The sequence below is a fragment of the Gopherus flavomarginatus genome, chromosome 3, assembly GCF_025201925.1.
Source record: "Gopherus flavomarginatus isolate rGopFla2 chromosome 3, rGopFla2.mat.asm, whole genome shotgun sequence".
Taxonomy (NCBI): domain Eukaryota; kingdom Metazoa; phylum Chordata; order Testudines; family Testudinidae; genus Gopherus; species Gopherus flavomarginatus.
In genome coordinates, this window is record NC_066619.1 from 105,963,632 (window position 1) to 105,979,749 (window position 16,118).

Consider the following 16,118-nt stretch of genomic DNA (forward strand, 5'->3'; position numbering starts at 1 on the left):
TACTATTCAGTTAGTCTCTTCTGGCTCCTAAATCCTACTTATGAAGACTGCAGCATGTACAGTACACCCTACTGTTCACCTTCTCACAAATACCAAGAAGGATGAACAATTTCAGTAATACCACCCAACAGCTACACTGGCTCTGCATTCATTTAAGAACAAATTAGAAATTGCCCTCCTTACTTTTACAATTCCATGCATTTCACTCTACCTTGTTTGACAGAGCTTGCCTCCCTACTGTTATTTATGCACTCCCTATGTTTAACTAATATCAGCCTCATTTCTCTAGTACACACAATTTCATCTGCACTGATCTGAGCACTGCCTTCTTTGCATCTCCTACCACCTGGAAAAGGCTTCCTTTGTCTCATCACCTCACTGACTCGATCTATTTCTAAATTTAATCCAAAATAATCTTTTTGCCTCTCTCTGGTTAAAGTCTGCAATTAAATTATGTACAGTAACTATAAGGCATTTGAGCCATTTAATATGGAAGACTATTCAAAATAAAGTTTATTGTACATCCCAATGGAGGGCAATAGGGATAAGTGAACCATCATCTCTCAAGAACCTCATAATCACAGATTTACTGTTGCTACTGCACGCATCAGAGAGGGCCCCTTCTCTTCAGAAATGTGCCAGAACTCTAATTTCATTTATCTTCTGACAAAGAGTGCAGTGAAAACAGGAATACTGATTTACTGCGGTAGTTGCCTCATAATTGCTATCAAATTAAATACATTTAAAGGAGGTGATGACAAGCTAAAAGGAAGGCAGTTGGCAATTTCCTGCACTGACTGCCAATTTGTAATGATCCAAAGAGACCTTTATGATTAGTTAAGAAAATATCTTAGTCCGCTTTTTAATTGTATGTGTTCATTCATGATACTGAAACACTAGCTGCCTCTCTTATGCGATTCACAAAAGGTCATCACACAAATGTCTTCTATTGTTGTTGAAGAAATACTAGTGACCTTCACAATCAAATCATCACAGAGTGAAGTGGACTATAAAGTCCATGCGATCTTATTCTCTGATGGGTTTCCAAGTACTCTGGTTTGATCTGAATGGTCATGACATACTAGGAATGCTTTCATGTGCTGTGATTTGTAACACGCTGCTGCTGGTAGAATAGCTAAAAAGTTAACAACTAAAAAAAAATAGGGACAACAATTTTTATTTAATACTGAAGTTTCATTTCGCTTCTTGGTACCTATCAGACACTGTGCCAAATTAATATTACATATACTACGTACATGCACATGCGCATACAGAAATGATACATCAGAATGCTAAAGGAAGATGGTTTGTTACAATTTTGCTGGGAATGCTAAACATTGAAGATATGTTTGGGAATGACCAGGTGTTGAAGGCCATGTCTGAGCCAGAAAATCTTCCAAAAAATTCCCACCAGTGTTAGCACCAGTTCTGGTGGGAGCCATAGAGGCAAGGTTTCAGGTGACTTCTGGCATTGCTACCAGTGTCCGTTACGCAGCTTTAATTGATGAAGTAGTCCAGCTGCCAGGGGCTTGTCACAGGGAATATTTTTTTGAAGTATAGACAAGGCTTATAGGTGAAATTCATCTTGGTGAAGAGGACCTGCACAAAGCCGTACATACCACTGAAACCACTCAATAAAGCAGTGGTTCTCAACCAGTGGTCTGGGGCCCACTGATGGGCTGTGAGCAGGTTTCAGGTGGTCCTCCAAGTAGGACCAGCTTTAGACTCACTGGGGCTCAGGGCAGAAAGCCAAAGCCCCACTGCATGGGGCTGAAGCCCAGGGCCCTGAGCCCCGCCACCCAGGGCTGAAGCCAAAGCCCGAGCAACATAGCTTCGCGGGGTCCCTTGTGGCATGGGGCCCCAGACAATTGCCCTGCTTGCTACCCCCTAATGCCGGTCCTGGCTTTTATATGCAGAAAACCAGTTGCTGTGGCACAGGTGGGCCATGGAGTTTTTATATCATGTTGGGGGGGGGGGGGGGGGGAAGGAGGGCAGGCTCAGAAGGAAAAAGGTTGAGAACCCCTGCAATAAAGGCTTAAGTAGAGATTAAATGACTCAAAGGACCTTAGGTTCAGAGACAAAGGAGTTAGGAATGGTATAAGATCATGGAGTAGATAGAGTTCTGCACATCAGTGAATGTCACCTGAGATAGCTTGGGAAGCTGGAATCTAGATGCAACTTGGATGCTGGAAATGGAGGTAGGAACAGTGGGGATAGGAACTAAATAGTGACCTGGAACGGTGTGTGAAGTGAAAACCTTTCAAACTCTTGTTCTCAACACTGCTTTGAAGAATGCCTTTGAATTATGAAAGGAACAGTTTGTTCAGTTTACAGCATCTCAAAGATATAAGCAAGTCCACAGCACACCCAGTTAAGTCAAGTCCAAACAGACCTCCTCTCTCAAACAGGAATAAAATTCCATTCTCTGGTCATTAGAAAAAGGAGTCATTTTGTGCAGCCATCGGGACACTATTGGTGACACCTGAACTTCTCATCAAGTCTTTTTTCAGCTGAAAGGTCTCATCATGTGAATGTTTTGGAAAGTTAAAAGAGGGCTGCTATGAATTTAGCATTCATGAAAACCTCAAAGAGTCCTGTGGCACCTTATAGACCAACAGAAGTATTGGAGCATAAGCTTTCATGGGTGAATACCCACTTCATCAGACGCATAGTCTATAAGGTGCCACAGGACTCTGTCACTTTTTACAGATTCAGACTAACACGGCTACACCTCTGTTACATGAAAACCTCAGTGACTGAAGTACTGAATTTTGCCACAGAGCAAGTACAGCACAGCATTTGGCAGTGTAAGCTTCCCCATGCTGCTTCTCAACTCTGAGCTGGAGGAACAACCTCTAAGGAAGAAAGGGGTGGTTCATTTTCCATGTCCATTCAATCCTTGGCCTCTCTGCTGCTGACACTGCCAAAAATGGTGCTAATTATTGCCAACAGGGAGCAACAAGCTAGAGGTAAAAGACCATATGCTTTATCCACTGTAAATCCCCAGAACCACCGAACACAATTATTCGAAAACAATGTTGTCCTTCCTCTCAGTCTGAATTCAGATATAAACTCCATTACAGTAAAGCCACTTCATTTCTTTTTTCAAAACCACTTACATTTATCAGCTTTTCTATGGCACTTATCACCACAGTATATGAGCACCTGGCAAACATTAGTGAATTAAGCCTCGCAGCAACCACATGAGATAGGGAAGAATTATTATCCCATTTTTGCAGCTTTGGAAATTGAGTCACAGAGATTGTGTGTTTTTTAGCTACTCATATAGTGAATTCATGGTAGAGACTAGAACCCAGAAATCCTGATCCCCCCAAGCCTATGCTTTAACCAAAAGACCATTCTTATTTTCTATAGTTTTCTGAATCTTCTTATCTTCTTATCAGAGACTGTCCTTGATTCTGAGTCTGAGTTACTGATTCTGTGTGTTCTCCAGAAAGTCATGGTTGTCAGCAACTTGGCATTCTGTGGAGACACTTCCATTAGGCTGAGTCATTTCTGGTACTCCCTGTACATTAGGACAGCATAGCTTTGTTTCTAAATGACTCTCCTCCTCAGGGTCTTTATGTCAACAGCTCTACCTAGTTACGTGCCTTGAACAAAACAAAAATTACTTCCTGACATCTGCCCGAAAGCTTTTCTCTCTCTTTCCTCCCACGTACCTTGCAGCCACCTGCCTTAACATTTGAGCATGTGCAATTTCAGATGATTTAAAAAAAAAAAAGCCTTGGGGTAAATGCCAGAGAGAAAAAGACATGTGTGATCCAGAACTGATTTTTTAAAAAAAAATAACAAAAACCAGGTCAGGTAACAGTTTCTCAAAATCATCGCATTAAAGTAGGCGCTGCTCACGCTTCCCTTCGAGCCAGTGGGATGAGTCCGAGCTCACATAAACATACCAACACGAGCTTGAATAAAGCTAGCCTGATAAAATAATCAAGCGTAGCCATGGTGGTGCAAGCGATGGGCGGGGCTAGCCAACATGAGTACATGTCCACTGGAGACACTAGGTACATATTGGGGGCAGCAAGCTGTGGCTACATTTTTTCTTTGGCCCACAAGCTCTATGAGAACTAGCCTGAACAGGTTTCCTTGAGTGCAGAAATCACATCCCTAACTCAGAGCGTAGACCTACTCACAATACTTGATTTCTATTACAGCCTGCTGTTTTTCCATAGTCAGGCTTTCTGAAATATTTTAGATCTAATACTTGACCACGGTCAGTCTGTACTCACTGGGAAATTTGTATTGGGAAAAATCACCCCCGCACCTCCTCCTTCCCTCTTCCCCCAAATATTCTAATTGTTTCAGTGGAAAAACCACAGAGAGCAAAACCTGTACAAAATGTACAAGGACAAGAGAACACTGAATCCCTGGGAGGGAGGGAGGAAGGCAGGGAGGGGGAGAAACGGATCCAGCAATTTCAGTATGTCTTCCTTTATCTAATATATTGAGGGTTTTATACTGCTGCTCATTGCTGTAGTATCTGAGCATCTTCTATGTAAAAATCAACAGGCACAGCAAAGTCCTTGGTGGACTTCATGGAATCTCTGGTTCTTTTCCCTTTCGGGGGTATGAAACCTCTGTTTGGAGCATAGTTATGTTTTTTTGATTTGTCAGTTATTTTGATGGTTGGTTTTTGTTTATTTTGATTGGGGGCGAAGAAGGCAAGTAGAAGAGTGTGTTGACAGTGGGCGTCATTGGGCTTTGTCAAAGAGAAGGTTTTGCAGTGTTTCCTAAAGATGACCAGCCTTTGGATTGGCCTAATCTTCTCTGGAAGTTTGTGCCATAACCTATTCTCAATTTGGCTGCATTCATCAATATTATGCTATTTTCTAATCTTTCATTTTTTTTTTCCAAGATAATGCTGCTTCTTGTACTAAAGTTTTGGGCATTGTATTCTATTCCTGGATCTATAAGAATCACCAAGGGAATAGTGAGAGATTGCAGTACTACAACTTTCTCCAGCTTCCCAGCTCATTTCCCTTTGCCACTAATGCATGCCTAACTAAATATAACCCCTTATTGGGGTTGAGACACTGAGCTAAATTCTGGCTGTAAATTAGATGCACACAGAGCTCACAGTAATACCAACTGAGAGCCAGCGCTGTGTGTTAGGGGGTGACAGAAACACACGAAAGCCAGGAATATCAAGTCCATCATCTCCCATTGCATACTCCGTTCTCATCACAAGAGCAGTGCAATTTAAGGAAGGTTGAGACCAAATTCTACCTTGACTTAAATCACCTGCAATCCTCCTGATGTCATCTTTAACTTTGTATTTCCTGCTTTTATACCAATCTGTGTCACATCATTAATCGTATCTCAGTGGGTTTTGTTCCCCTCAGTCTTTTTGAAAGATTCTACAAGGTGTATTTATAAGAGTAAGAGCAAATGTACTTCAGGTTTTCTGTCAAGTGTGTAACATTACCTGTCTCCATGACTGTAGGAGCTTGAGGGTTTTCCCAGTTGTGACTATACCAATGGCTCTATGTCATTTTTTAAAGGGCTCAAGGGGCAGAGTTACCTAATGTCAGATCAACTTTGTGCTCCTCTGCTGGTGCAAAGCTAGCCAAAAGCCAGTTTACCTGGTTAGAGGAACACCACCCACCACTGAAGGGTCCTTGGGTGGTGCAGAGAAACCATAATGGCTCCAGACCATCCTCCTCCTCCCTGCAGCTGGTGCTGGGAAGGGAGCTGGAAGCGTCCTTACACCCTGGCATATCAGAGGGTGCATGTGCAGCGGGGCCACAGGAAGCCATTGAGGCTGCTTTAATTTGAGTGTGGTTTGAGCTTGGCACTGAGCAACCCCACGGTAAAGCGAGAAAATAGGTGTCTTTAAAGCATATTTGCACCCTTAACTTCTAAGCTATGTTGGGAACACTTCTGGCAGAGCCATGAATTGGGACACAGATGTTTAGAAGATGTATGTAATACATGATTTGTGAACAGTTACAGCCCCACCATTCAGGGTGCTGAGCACCCTCAATTTTCACTGAGTTCAGGGTGCTCAGTACCTCACAGGACTGACCCCTAAGTGACCCCTAAGTGTTGAATTTTAAATGGATCAGAGAGCTCTAATAAGCTGGTGGATGCCCTGATTTTGTGCATCTCCTGTTTCTGCAATTAGTTCTATGGGAAGGGGTTCTTAGCAGGGGACAGGGAAGGGTTCTTTTGCTTTTGGTGAAAGGTCAGAGGATGTTGATGATTAGACTACATTCCTGCACTAAATTTTCACAAGCTGCTGTTGTGGCAAGCAGTCCTTTTTCAAAGGCGAAATTGAATGCTTATAAAACCAAGATCTATCCATTGCTAACCACATGTTTTCCCCTTCAGGATTTGTTATTATCTTAACACTTTTAATGACATGTCATTATCATAGGATATTATCCTGGGTAGTTTGTTTTCCTACACTTTACAATATACAATGAGGCAGAAAGTAATCTGGAGGAAAGAAACAACCATCCCTAAAACTGTTCTCTGTACTGTACATGTGATAAACATGCCAATTTTACTTTACCCAGTACACACTGCCCAGCGAAAAAAGTGGAGATATTCTGTAGGTCAACAAACAAACAGGAAAAGGAATAAATAGATATTTGGTTTTGTTCAAGTAAAGCCTGGTCTCTTCTAATAATAGAGATGACCGACCTGGCAGGACAAGGGTCCAAGTTGCACTCCTGAAGTTTTGGCTTGGGCTTAATATTTTCAGGGTAGTAGTGACAGTATTGATCAGCTACCACCCGGCTGCTTCTCAGATCATAACACTCAGCAGATGTCAGCTGGTAACCTGTGACATTCAAAGAGTCAAAAGACAGAGCATTTGAGCTCAATTTCTTTCTCTATATCCGTATTAAATACAAGTAAACCCTGGTTTTGTACAACATTATCCAAAATGACGGCCCCCCTCAATGTAACAAAAGTCTAACCCCAGATTTAACACACTTATTTTACAAAAAGATTAGGTGTCCCCTCAAACTTTCATAAAACAGATTTGCCCCCTTACATTACACATTAAATCTATTAAATATAGATAGGATCAATGTTTATAAACAGATCTACAAACACACACACATACTTTGACTCACAAAAATGCCTACCCTACTGAAATTACTTCTTAACTTTTATTTATTTATTTTACTTTAGAGCCACAGGAGCACTATAATTCAGTTAGCACTGCAAAGGTAAGTAGTCATGCTTCACAGTTCATATTATTGTATTATAAAAGCATATACATTAAAGACTAAAGGGCTGATTCATCTCTTACATGCACTATTATTTGTAGAGCTCTGCGCAGATACAAATTTATACCTGCGGATGCAGATATCCATGGATATAAATCGGTATCCGCAGGGCTCTCCTGGGCACCACAGCAGTGAAAGAAGCAGAACATGGGGCTGCTGCTCCCAAGAGCCCAAGGTCCCGCTGTGAGTTTGTGGCAGAGTCAGGAATGGAACCCAGATCCCTTGAGTAACAGTCGCAAGACAATATTCCCTGTTAATGGTGTTATGCTGGTGTAAAATGTATTTCATTTGTGTTGGTGTAAAAACAGTATAAGTGAGATCTGCATTAAGGCAAGAAAGCCCAGTTTTCAAAAGCTTATGCCTAAACTGCATGTGCAAATGGACGTTTAAATGATAACTGTGCACCTCAGTGGCCATTTAAATTATAGACTTTACGGTCAGATAGGAGCATCATGATCATCTGACTTCCTGCAAATTGCAGGCCACAGAACCTCGCCCTCCCACTCCTGTAATAGACCCCTAACCTCTGACTGAGTTACTGAAGTCCTCAAACCAGGATTTAAAGACTTGAAACTGCAGAGAATTGACCATTTACACTAGTTTAAATCTTCCAGTGACCTGTGCCTCATGCTGCAGAGGAAGGTGAAAAACCCCAGGGTCTCTGCCAATCTGACCCAGGGGAAAATTCCTTCCCAACCCCAAATATGGCGATCAGCTAAATCCTGAGCACATGGACAAGCAGTAACTCGGAGTCCTCCCATCTAGTGTCCCATCACCAGCCATTGGAGATATTTACATGAACAACAGTAGATACACAGTTTTAGTTAGTAAGCTATCCCATGTCATTCCTAGCATTTCAGTCTGCACTCGAACCTTCTCTTCTTTTGTAACTGTAATGCTGCCAGGCTCACTTCATGATCATGTAATTTTGTTGTTTTATTTTCAACTAAAAAAAATAGTTAAAAAAATAAGAAAGAAGGAGGAGAAATCGACCACGCAAGTGTTGAAACGCATGCAGCAGCTAAATGTATGTGTAGTAAACAATTTTTATTACATTTAAAGCTACTATGAATGTGCAGGCCAGAACTTTGAAGGCTCAGTACTTCACGTGTAATTATTATTTAAAATATGAAGGCAGTCAAGACTGTATTCTTAGTTTCATTTTAAGAAATTTTACACGGGCCAAAGATTTACCAATACAGTACTTAATAAACTGCAGCAGAGGCATGACTAACAAACAGATCCAAAATGTACTGATGTCAAAGGCAGTCTTTCAGTGGGTTTGGATCGGGGTAAAATTTTCAGAAATACCTGTGTGACTTGGGACCCTAAATCCCATTTACAAAAGTGATATAGGTACTTCGAAAATGGGACTCCTAAGTGCCAAAGTCACGTTTGAAAATGGTACTTTGATGCTTTTGAAATGTTTACCTCAGACTCTAACAACCCAATAAATAACACTGTATGTGGCCAGCACTGTACTGGTACTTCAGGGAATTTGCATATTTTCTTTTCACTGAGTTCCTTTTGATTTGACTGCATATCTAATTATCTTATATATTCATTGAATTGTGTTATCTATTGTTGTAATTAACCCATATGTAATCAGTGTGTGATGAATAGATTAAATTTGTAGGCATGAGTATAGGAATATGTAGGGTAGTATTATAGAGGCATAGGATTGATAAGGATGTATTATTGGTAAGAGTTTGTTAGGTATATAAGAAATAAGGCAGTAAAGCAAGACCTACAGGCCTGAGGCCTGCCAAATTTCAGTTTAGCCATATCAGGCCTTAGGTCTGAAAGAAGTTGACAACTAGCTGACCCAAGGGCAACCTTGTAACAATAAAGTTTTAAGATTATTGTAACAGATGTGATAATGGGTGATGGGAAAATATGCCACAATATGCCCATCACTATCACAAGATGCCCAGTTGTAACATGATGGGAAATTCTGCATTGACTGCAAGTTACAATGGGGACTTATTGATTTAAATGTTAATGAAGATAAGGGGAATTAAGAAGATGGCCTCTGCAAAGTGGAGCATCCCAACATTTATTCATAAGGGTTACGAGCGTGAGTGTAACTCAGGATAAAAGGGGTTCCCTGGCATGAATAAGGGAAGAAGAACCCATCAAGAGATGCACCACAGATGATCACCTGTTGAGAGATCCACCCATTTCTATAGTACCCTTGGGGATGTGAATATGTAAACATTAATAATAGATTCAGACTAAGGTCAGAAGGGACCATTATAATCTTCTAGTCTGACCTCCTGCACAACACAGGCCACAGAAACTCACTCACCCACTCCTATAACAAATCCCTGACCTATGTCTGAGCTATTGAAGTCCTCAAATTGTGCTTTAAAGACTTCAAGGTGCAGAGAATCCTCCAGCAAGTGACCCATGCCCCATGCTGCAGAGGAAGGTGAAAACTCCCCAGGGCCTCTGCCAATCAGCCCGGGAGGAAAATTCCTTCCTGATCCCAAATATGGCGATCAGCTAGACCATGAGCATGTTGGCAAGACTCACCAGCCAGACACCCAAGGAAGAATTATCTGCATTAACTCTGATCCCATCCTATCTAGTGTCCCATCACAGGCCATTGGGCATATTTACTGCTAATAGTCAAAGATCAATTAATTGCCAGAATCAGGCTATCCCATCATACCATCTCCTCCATAAACTTATCAAGCTTAGTCTTGAAGTCAGATATGTCTTTTGCATCCACTGCTCCCCTTGGAAGGCTGTTCCAGAACTTCATTCCTCTGATGGTTAGAAGCCTTCATCTAATTTCAAGTCTAAACTTCCTGATGGCCAGTTTATATCCATTTGTTCTTGTGCCCACATTGGTACTGAGCTTAAATAATTCCTCTCCCTCCCTGGTATTTATCCCTCTGATATATTTATAGAGAGCAATCATATCTCCCCTCAGCCTTCTTTTGGTTAAGCTAAACAAGCCAAGCTCTTTGAGTCTCCTTTCATAAGACAGGTTTTCCATTCCTTGGATCATCCCAGTAGCCCTTCTCTGTACCTGTTCCAGTTTGAATTCATCCTTCTTAAAGATGGGAGACCATCATAATGGACATGTTATAGTTACTCTCCATCTTGATTCACATACCTATAACTGGCATTAGCACTGATTATCTGCATAAGAAGATTTGCAATAAAGGGAAAATTGATAACTTGTGTATGTTGATGAGGTCATTGATACTGTTCTTGGTGAGTCTCACCTTGCTCATTCTGATAATGTAGCCATTAGGGAATGTGAACCTTTGGCACCCGTCACTGTGGTTTAAGATATCACTGGTAATACCAACCTATCAATATTATAAAAGGCTACAACTATATATCCTTTAAAATAAAATTCCAAGAATTTCCAAAATTGCAATGGAAACTTCTTTGTCTACTGCACTTAAATATGGTTAAAGGTAATAAAATAGAGCAAGATCAAGGGAAAAACCCATATAGGGCCAGGAACTGTGTTGCAGTTTCACCTGAAGTTTTAAGCAGAGAAGGAGGAGAAGGTTGCCACACACATCCCCCCCCGTGGAAGCAGCAGAGGGTTATATGTCCCCAAGTTCCCAAGGAATGCAACAGTGGCCCAGACTATCCATCCTGAGACCCTCTGCCTTCATACACCCTCCTAAAGCCCTGCAGTTCTCCCCTGGTTTCTGTCAGAACCTGCCCCTGGAGCTCCCTCAATGAAATCACCAATGGGGTATTGATTCAGCAAAAACTAGAGCACCAATAATTCTTGGGTGGATTCCCCTTTGGGCTTGGGATGCTGTGGATCCCCTCAGCCCTCTTTTTCTGTAGTAGCTGAAGGAAGAGAGTCACTGCCACAGATAACCTCCTTCCCTCTCACCCAGGCAGGAGAAGATCTGTGTCTAGAGGTACTGCACCGGGGCCCAATGCCAATATCATATACCATGGGACCTGATTGTGGACCCACTCTCCAAGCATCTAAGTTGCAGTTAAGTGTCCATCTTTTCATCCTGGGTGAACCTTTCCCCTGCCCTCCTTTGCCTCATCCATCCTCCTCATTCTTTTATAGCAGCAGCAGCAGCTGTGGTGACACCCTCTCCTTTGTGGAATTCTTGTCCTCCCTAGAAAAGGGGCTGTCATCAAAGCTGTTTGACAGATTGGCCAGCAAGGATTTATACCTTTTGGTTTCTAATTATAAACAGTTGTGACAATCAACTTTGTAAATTAGTTTTGCACAAATGCAGTGTAGAAACTATGAGAAGAACACAAAAGCAGTAAAGCTGCAAGATTTTCCAATCTGATGTCACTATATGTATTACTGGTGTCATGATGACATTGCTGCATAGTATCACGTGTTGACAAGACAGCTTCTCTTATGGTTTTTGTTTTCATTGTTGGTCTTCAAATTGGGAAAAGACTGGACCAGGCATAAGCAGGTTACTGGGAACTCCCTGAATTAAAGCCCTGAGGCTTAATATCAAGCTACATAACTGATCACGTGTGCACTGATTAAGAGAATCAACACAGAATAGTCTAACTTCCCCAGATCCCTGGCCTGGGATGCACTAGGCAAAAGCCTGGAATGATTCTGTTGACAGCCTCTTCTTCAGTTGTTCCAGAGTCAGGAATCTGGAGAGCATTTTGCCAGGAACATGGATTTTTCTGCCTTCATCAGGAGGGTTAGAAGGCAAAGGAAAGTCAGTTTCCAAACACTGTCAAATACAAACTCAAGAGCCCAAAAGAAGAAAGATAAACTAATTGTTACGACGGCTTGCATACAAAGGCCCATATTGTCAGCCCTGGCTGAGGCGTGCATAGTACAGCTCTGGAAGGGGAGAGTAAAGAAGACCTTTGCACTCCCAAGATTCTGGGGCTGCTGAATGGCACACTGGTTCCAGGAGTAATAGCTCTAAGGGGCCCAACAGAGCAGCCACAGATCAGCATGAAAAGGAAGTCCCTGGCTATGCTTTGTTTTCCTTAGTCACATCCCGAGGCCATCAGCAAGGGAAGACTGGAGCTGTTAACTACTTTATAATATGTATTATGCACACCATGTATGTATGTATGCATTGAGTATCAATAACATTAAGCACAAATACTGTAACAGTGATATAACCTAAACTGACTTAATCCTGTTCACTTATGCTAAATATCTCATAACTCCTTGCATTTACAGAAGTGAGCATTTGGCATAAGAAGACAGGAAACTTGTCAAAAATCAAGACACATCATTGTGACTTAGTACAAGCTAGGGAAATACCTTCAGTACTAGTTGGGACACTGGCAGACCAGGTGCCAGCTGATGCCAAGGCCCCAGGCCTCACTGAACAGTGACATATGCATAGCTGGAAACTAGTCTGACTTACCTGCATGTTAGCACTGTTAAAATAGATGTTAAGTTTATAAGAATGTGTTTAGACTTTAGGAAATATTTGTAAATTGCTGCATGCATTAATCTCAAGCAATTAAAAATTAATCACACTGTTAAATAATAATAGAATACCATTTATTTAAATATTTTGGATGTTTTCTACATTTTCAAATTGATTTCAATGACAACACAGAATACAAAGTGTACAGTGCTCACTTTATATTTATTTTGGATAACAAATATTTGCACTGTAAAAAATGGTATTTTTCAGTTCACCTAATATACGTACTATAGTGAAATCTCTTTATCATGAAAGTTGAACTTACAAATGTAGATTTATGTATGAAAAAAACTGCACTCAAAATAAAACAATGTAAAACTTTAGAGCCTACAAGTCCACTCAGTCCTACTTCTTGTTCAGCCAATCGGTGAGACAAACAAGTTTGTTTACATTTACAGGAGATAATGCTGCCCACTTCTTATTTACAATGTCACCTGAAAGTGAGAAAAGGCGTTTGCACGGCACTGTTGTTGCAAGATATATCCATCACAAGATATTTACATGCCATCTGAGCTAAAGATTCATATGTCCCTTCATGCTTCAACCACCATTCCAGAGGACATGCATCCATGCTGATGATGGGTTCTGCTCGATAACGATCCAAAGCAGTGTGAACCAATGCTTGTCCATTTTCATCATCTGAGTCAGATGCCACCAGCAGAAGGTTGATTTTCCTTTTTGGAGGTTTGGGTTCTGTGGTTTCCACATCGGAGTGTTGCTCTTTTAAGACTTGTGAAAGTATGCTCCACACTTCGTCCTTCTCACATTCTTAAACCTTGGATCAAGTGCTGGAGCTATCTTTAGAAATATCACATTGGTACCTTCTTTGCCTTTTGTCAAATCTACAGTGAAAATGTTCTTAAAATGAAGAACATGTGCTGGGTCATCATCCGAGACTGCTATAACATGAAATATATGGCAGAATGTGGGTAAAACAGAGCAGGAGACATACAATTCTCCCTCAAGGAGTTCAGCCACAAATTTAATTACAGCATTATTTTTTTATTGGAGCGTCATCAGCATGGAAGCATGTCCACTGGAATGGTAGCCGAAGCATGAAGGGGAATACAAATGTTTAGCATATCTGGCACGTAAATACCTTGCAATGTCGGCTACAAAAGTGCCATATGAACGCCTGTTTTGACTTTCAGGTGACATTATAAATAAGAAGCTGGCAGCATTATCTCCTGCAAATGTAAACAAATTTGTTTGTCTCAATGATTGGCTGAACAAGTAGTAAGACTGAGTGGACTTGTAGGCTCTAAAGTTTTATATTGTTTTGTTTTTGAGTACAGTTATGTAGCAAAAAAAAATCTAATTTGTAAATTAGACTTTCATGATAAAGAGATTGCACTACAGTACTTATATGAGATGAATTGAAAAATACTATTTCTTTTGTTTGTCATTTTTACAATGCAAATATTTATAATAAAAATAATAATATAAAATAAGCACTGGTACACTTCGTATTCTGTGTTTTAATTTAAATTCCTATATTTGAAAATGTAGAAAAACATCTAAAACATTTAATAAATTTCAATTGGTATTCTATTGCTCAAAAGGGTGATTAAAACTGCAATTATTTTTTTAAATCACAATTAATTTTGAGTTAATCGTGTTAGTTAACTGCGATTAATCGACAGCCCTAGTAAAGAGATTTAGAATTTGTAAAATCATCATATGAATAACACCAGCTGAACTTTGAAACTTGGGAAGCACATAATGCTATAATGTAACAGTGCTGCACAAGACGGCTTCCCGGAGACTGGTATCGTATAGAACCTTTCCCCTTGTACTATATTATTATTGGCTTAGAGCAATAAACCTGGCTGACATTGGTTATTTGGCATCTTGAGTATATTTTAAAACAAGGAAAATTGAGGTCAAGCAACTGACTACAATTTAACAACAGTAGCCATCACACCAGGTTTATACCACTGAATCTGGGCCATTATTTGATAGCTGCATCATTCACTATGACCACATAGACTTCAAGGTTTCAGCAACGATAGGATTTAGGACCTTCTAATCCAAAAATACAGGCTACCACCATTGAAGTGACAGAATAATCTCCCTTACCTGCAGTAGTATTCGTGCTCAAGTTTTCTGTAGACTAGCCACTAAAAGGCCCCAGTCACAAATAACTGAGCAGGTCTGAGCTATCTAGTAGGTGGGATCTCTCTCTCCGTCTCTCATACACGCGCGCACACACACACACACACACACACACACACACACACACACACACGCTATATATTACCTCCTCCACAAGATGCTGAACAAGGAAAGAAATCAGTTTCCCTCCATCGGTGAATGATGGGCTGATAGAAGATAAACTGTACCGTGCTGTCAGCAGCACCAGCATAGCGAACCTGAAAAAGATGTAATGATAATGGTAAAGCTGCCATGGTTTGCGACACTAACACTCATTCTGCTGTAAGGATCTTGTAAATACCATACATTACATGAAATACCAGAGGCATTTTGTAATTAAAAACTGAGAGGCACAAACAGAATGTTGCCTTTTGGGATTCAGACTGAACCATTGCCAGAAATTACACTCACACAAACAGTTAGCAAGTTGGGTCCATGGTGCTTTACAGCTTGTGTTCTGTAATGATGAAGGAACAGAAGTGTTATTGCTATTGAATAAATTTATGGAGAGCTACCATACAGAGGACCTGGACTGAACTTCACACCACCAGGAGATCATCCACTGGCATTTACCGATTTAAAACAACACACCTTTCCTCTGCTTCACTCCAATGAAAGAGCTGGTCTACACTAGGGGAGGGGATCGATCTAAGATATGCAACTTCAGCTACGTGAATAGCATAGCTGAATTCCAAGTATCTTAGATCGAGTTACCTACCATCCTCACTGTGTGGGATCGACGTCCGCGGCTCCCCCTGTCGACTCCACTACCACCGTTCGCGTTAGTGGAGTTCCAGAGTCGACAGGAGCACGTTCGGGGATCAATATAACGCATGTAGATGAGACGCGATATATCAATCCCAGAGAAATCGATTGCTACTCGCTGATACGGCCGGTAGTGAAGACGTACCCAAGGTTACACTCTTAAAAGGGGAAGTGACTTCAAGACAATGAAAGGCTAGACACTGTAGTAGCATAGACAGACAGCAGATTGTACCACAGAGAAACACATGCGCATAAAAGAAACATGCAACTATCAATGTTACTTTAACATGTACAAGGAAGTAAAATACTTCAGCTAGAGCAAACTAAAGCTTTCAGGCAGGTGTAATTCTTTACTGTGCCAGGAGTATCTCTTATTCTATCTGTAACGCATTCATATTCTCTCTCTTTACTGTGGTGCTGTTATATATTATAAACTAGTCCTTTTATTTAATTAAATTTTGGATTTGCACATACAGTTTAGAATCCTACTTAGGATCTGATTGTATTTTAAATT

General features: G+C 40.9%; 1 protein-coding gene across 5 annotated transcripts in view; it reads right to left on the minus strand.

The window, feature by feature from the left end:
- The window catches only part of ADAMTSL1 (ADAMTS like 1), a 703,248-nt gene that overhangs the window by 149,615 nt on the left and 537,515 nt on the right, over positions 1–16,118 (minus strand). For all 5 annotated transcript variants that reach the window (XR_007773162.1, XR_007773161.1, XR_007773160.1 and 2 more), the window contains 2 exons: positions 14,946–15,057; positions 6,670–6,808 (listed from right to left, as the gene is read on the minus strand). Coding sequence is in view for 1 of the 5 variants with exons in the window: in XM_050944097.1 (XP_050800054.1) it covers positions 6,670–6,808; positions 14,946–15,057 (251 nt within the window). In the remaining 4 variants the exon portion in view is untranslated. The remainder of the gene's footprint in view (positions 1–6,669; positions 6,809–14,945; positions 15,058–16,118) is intronic.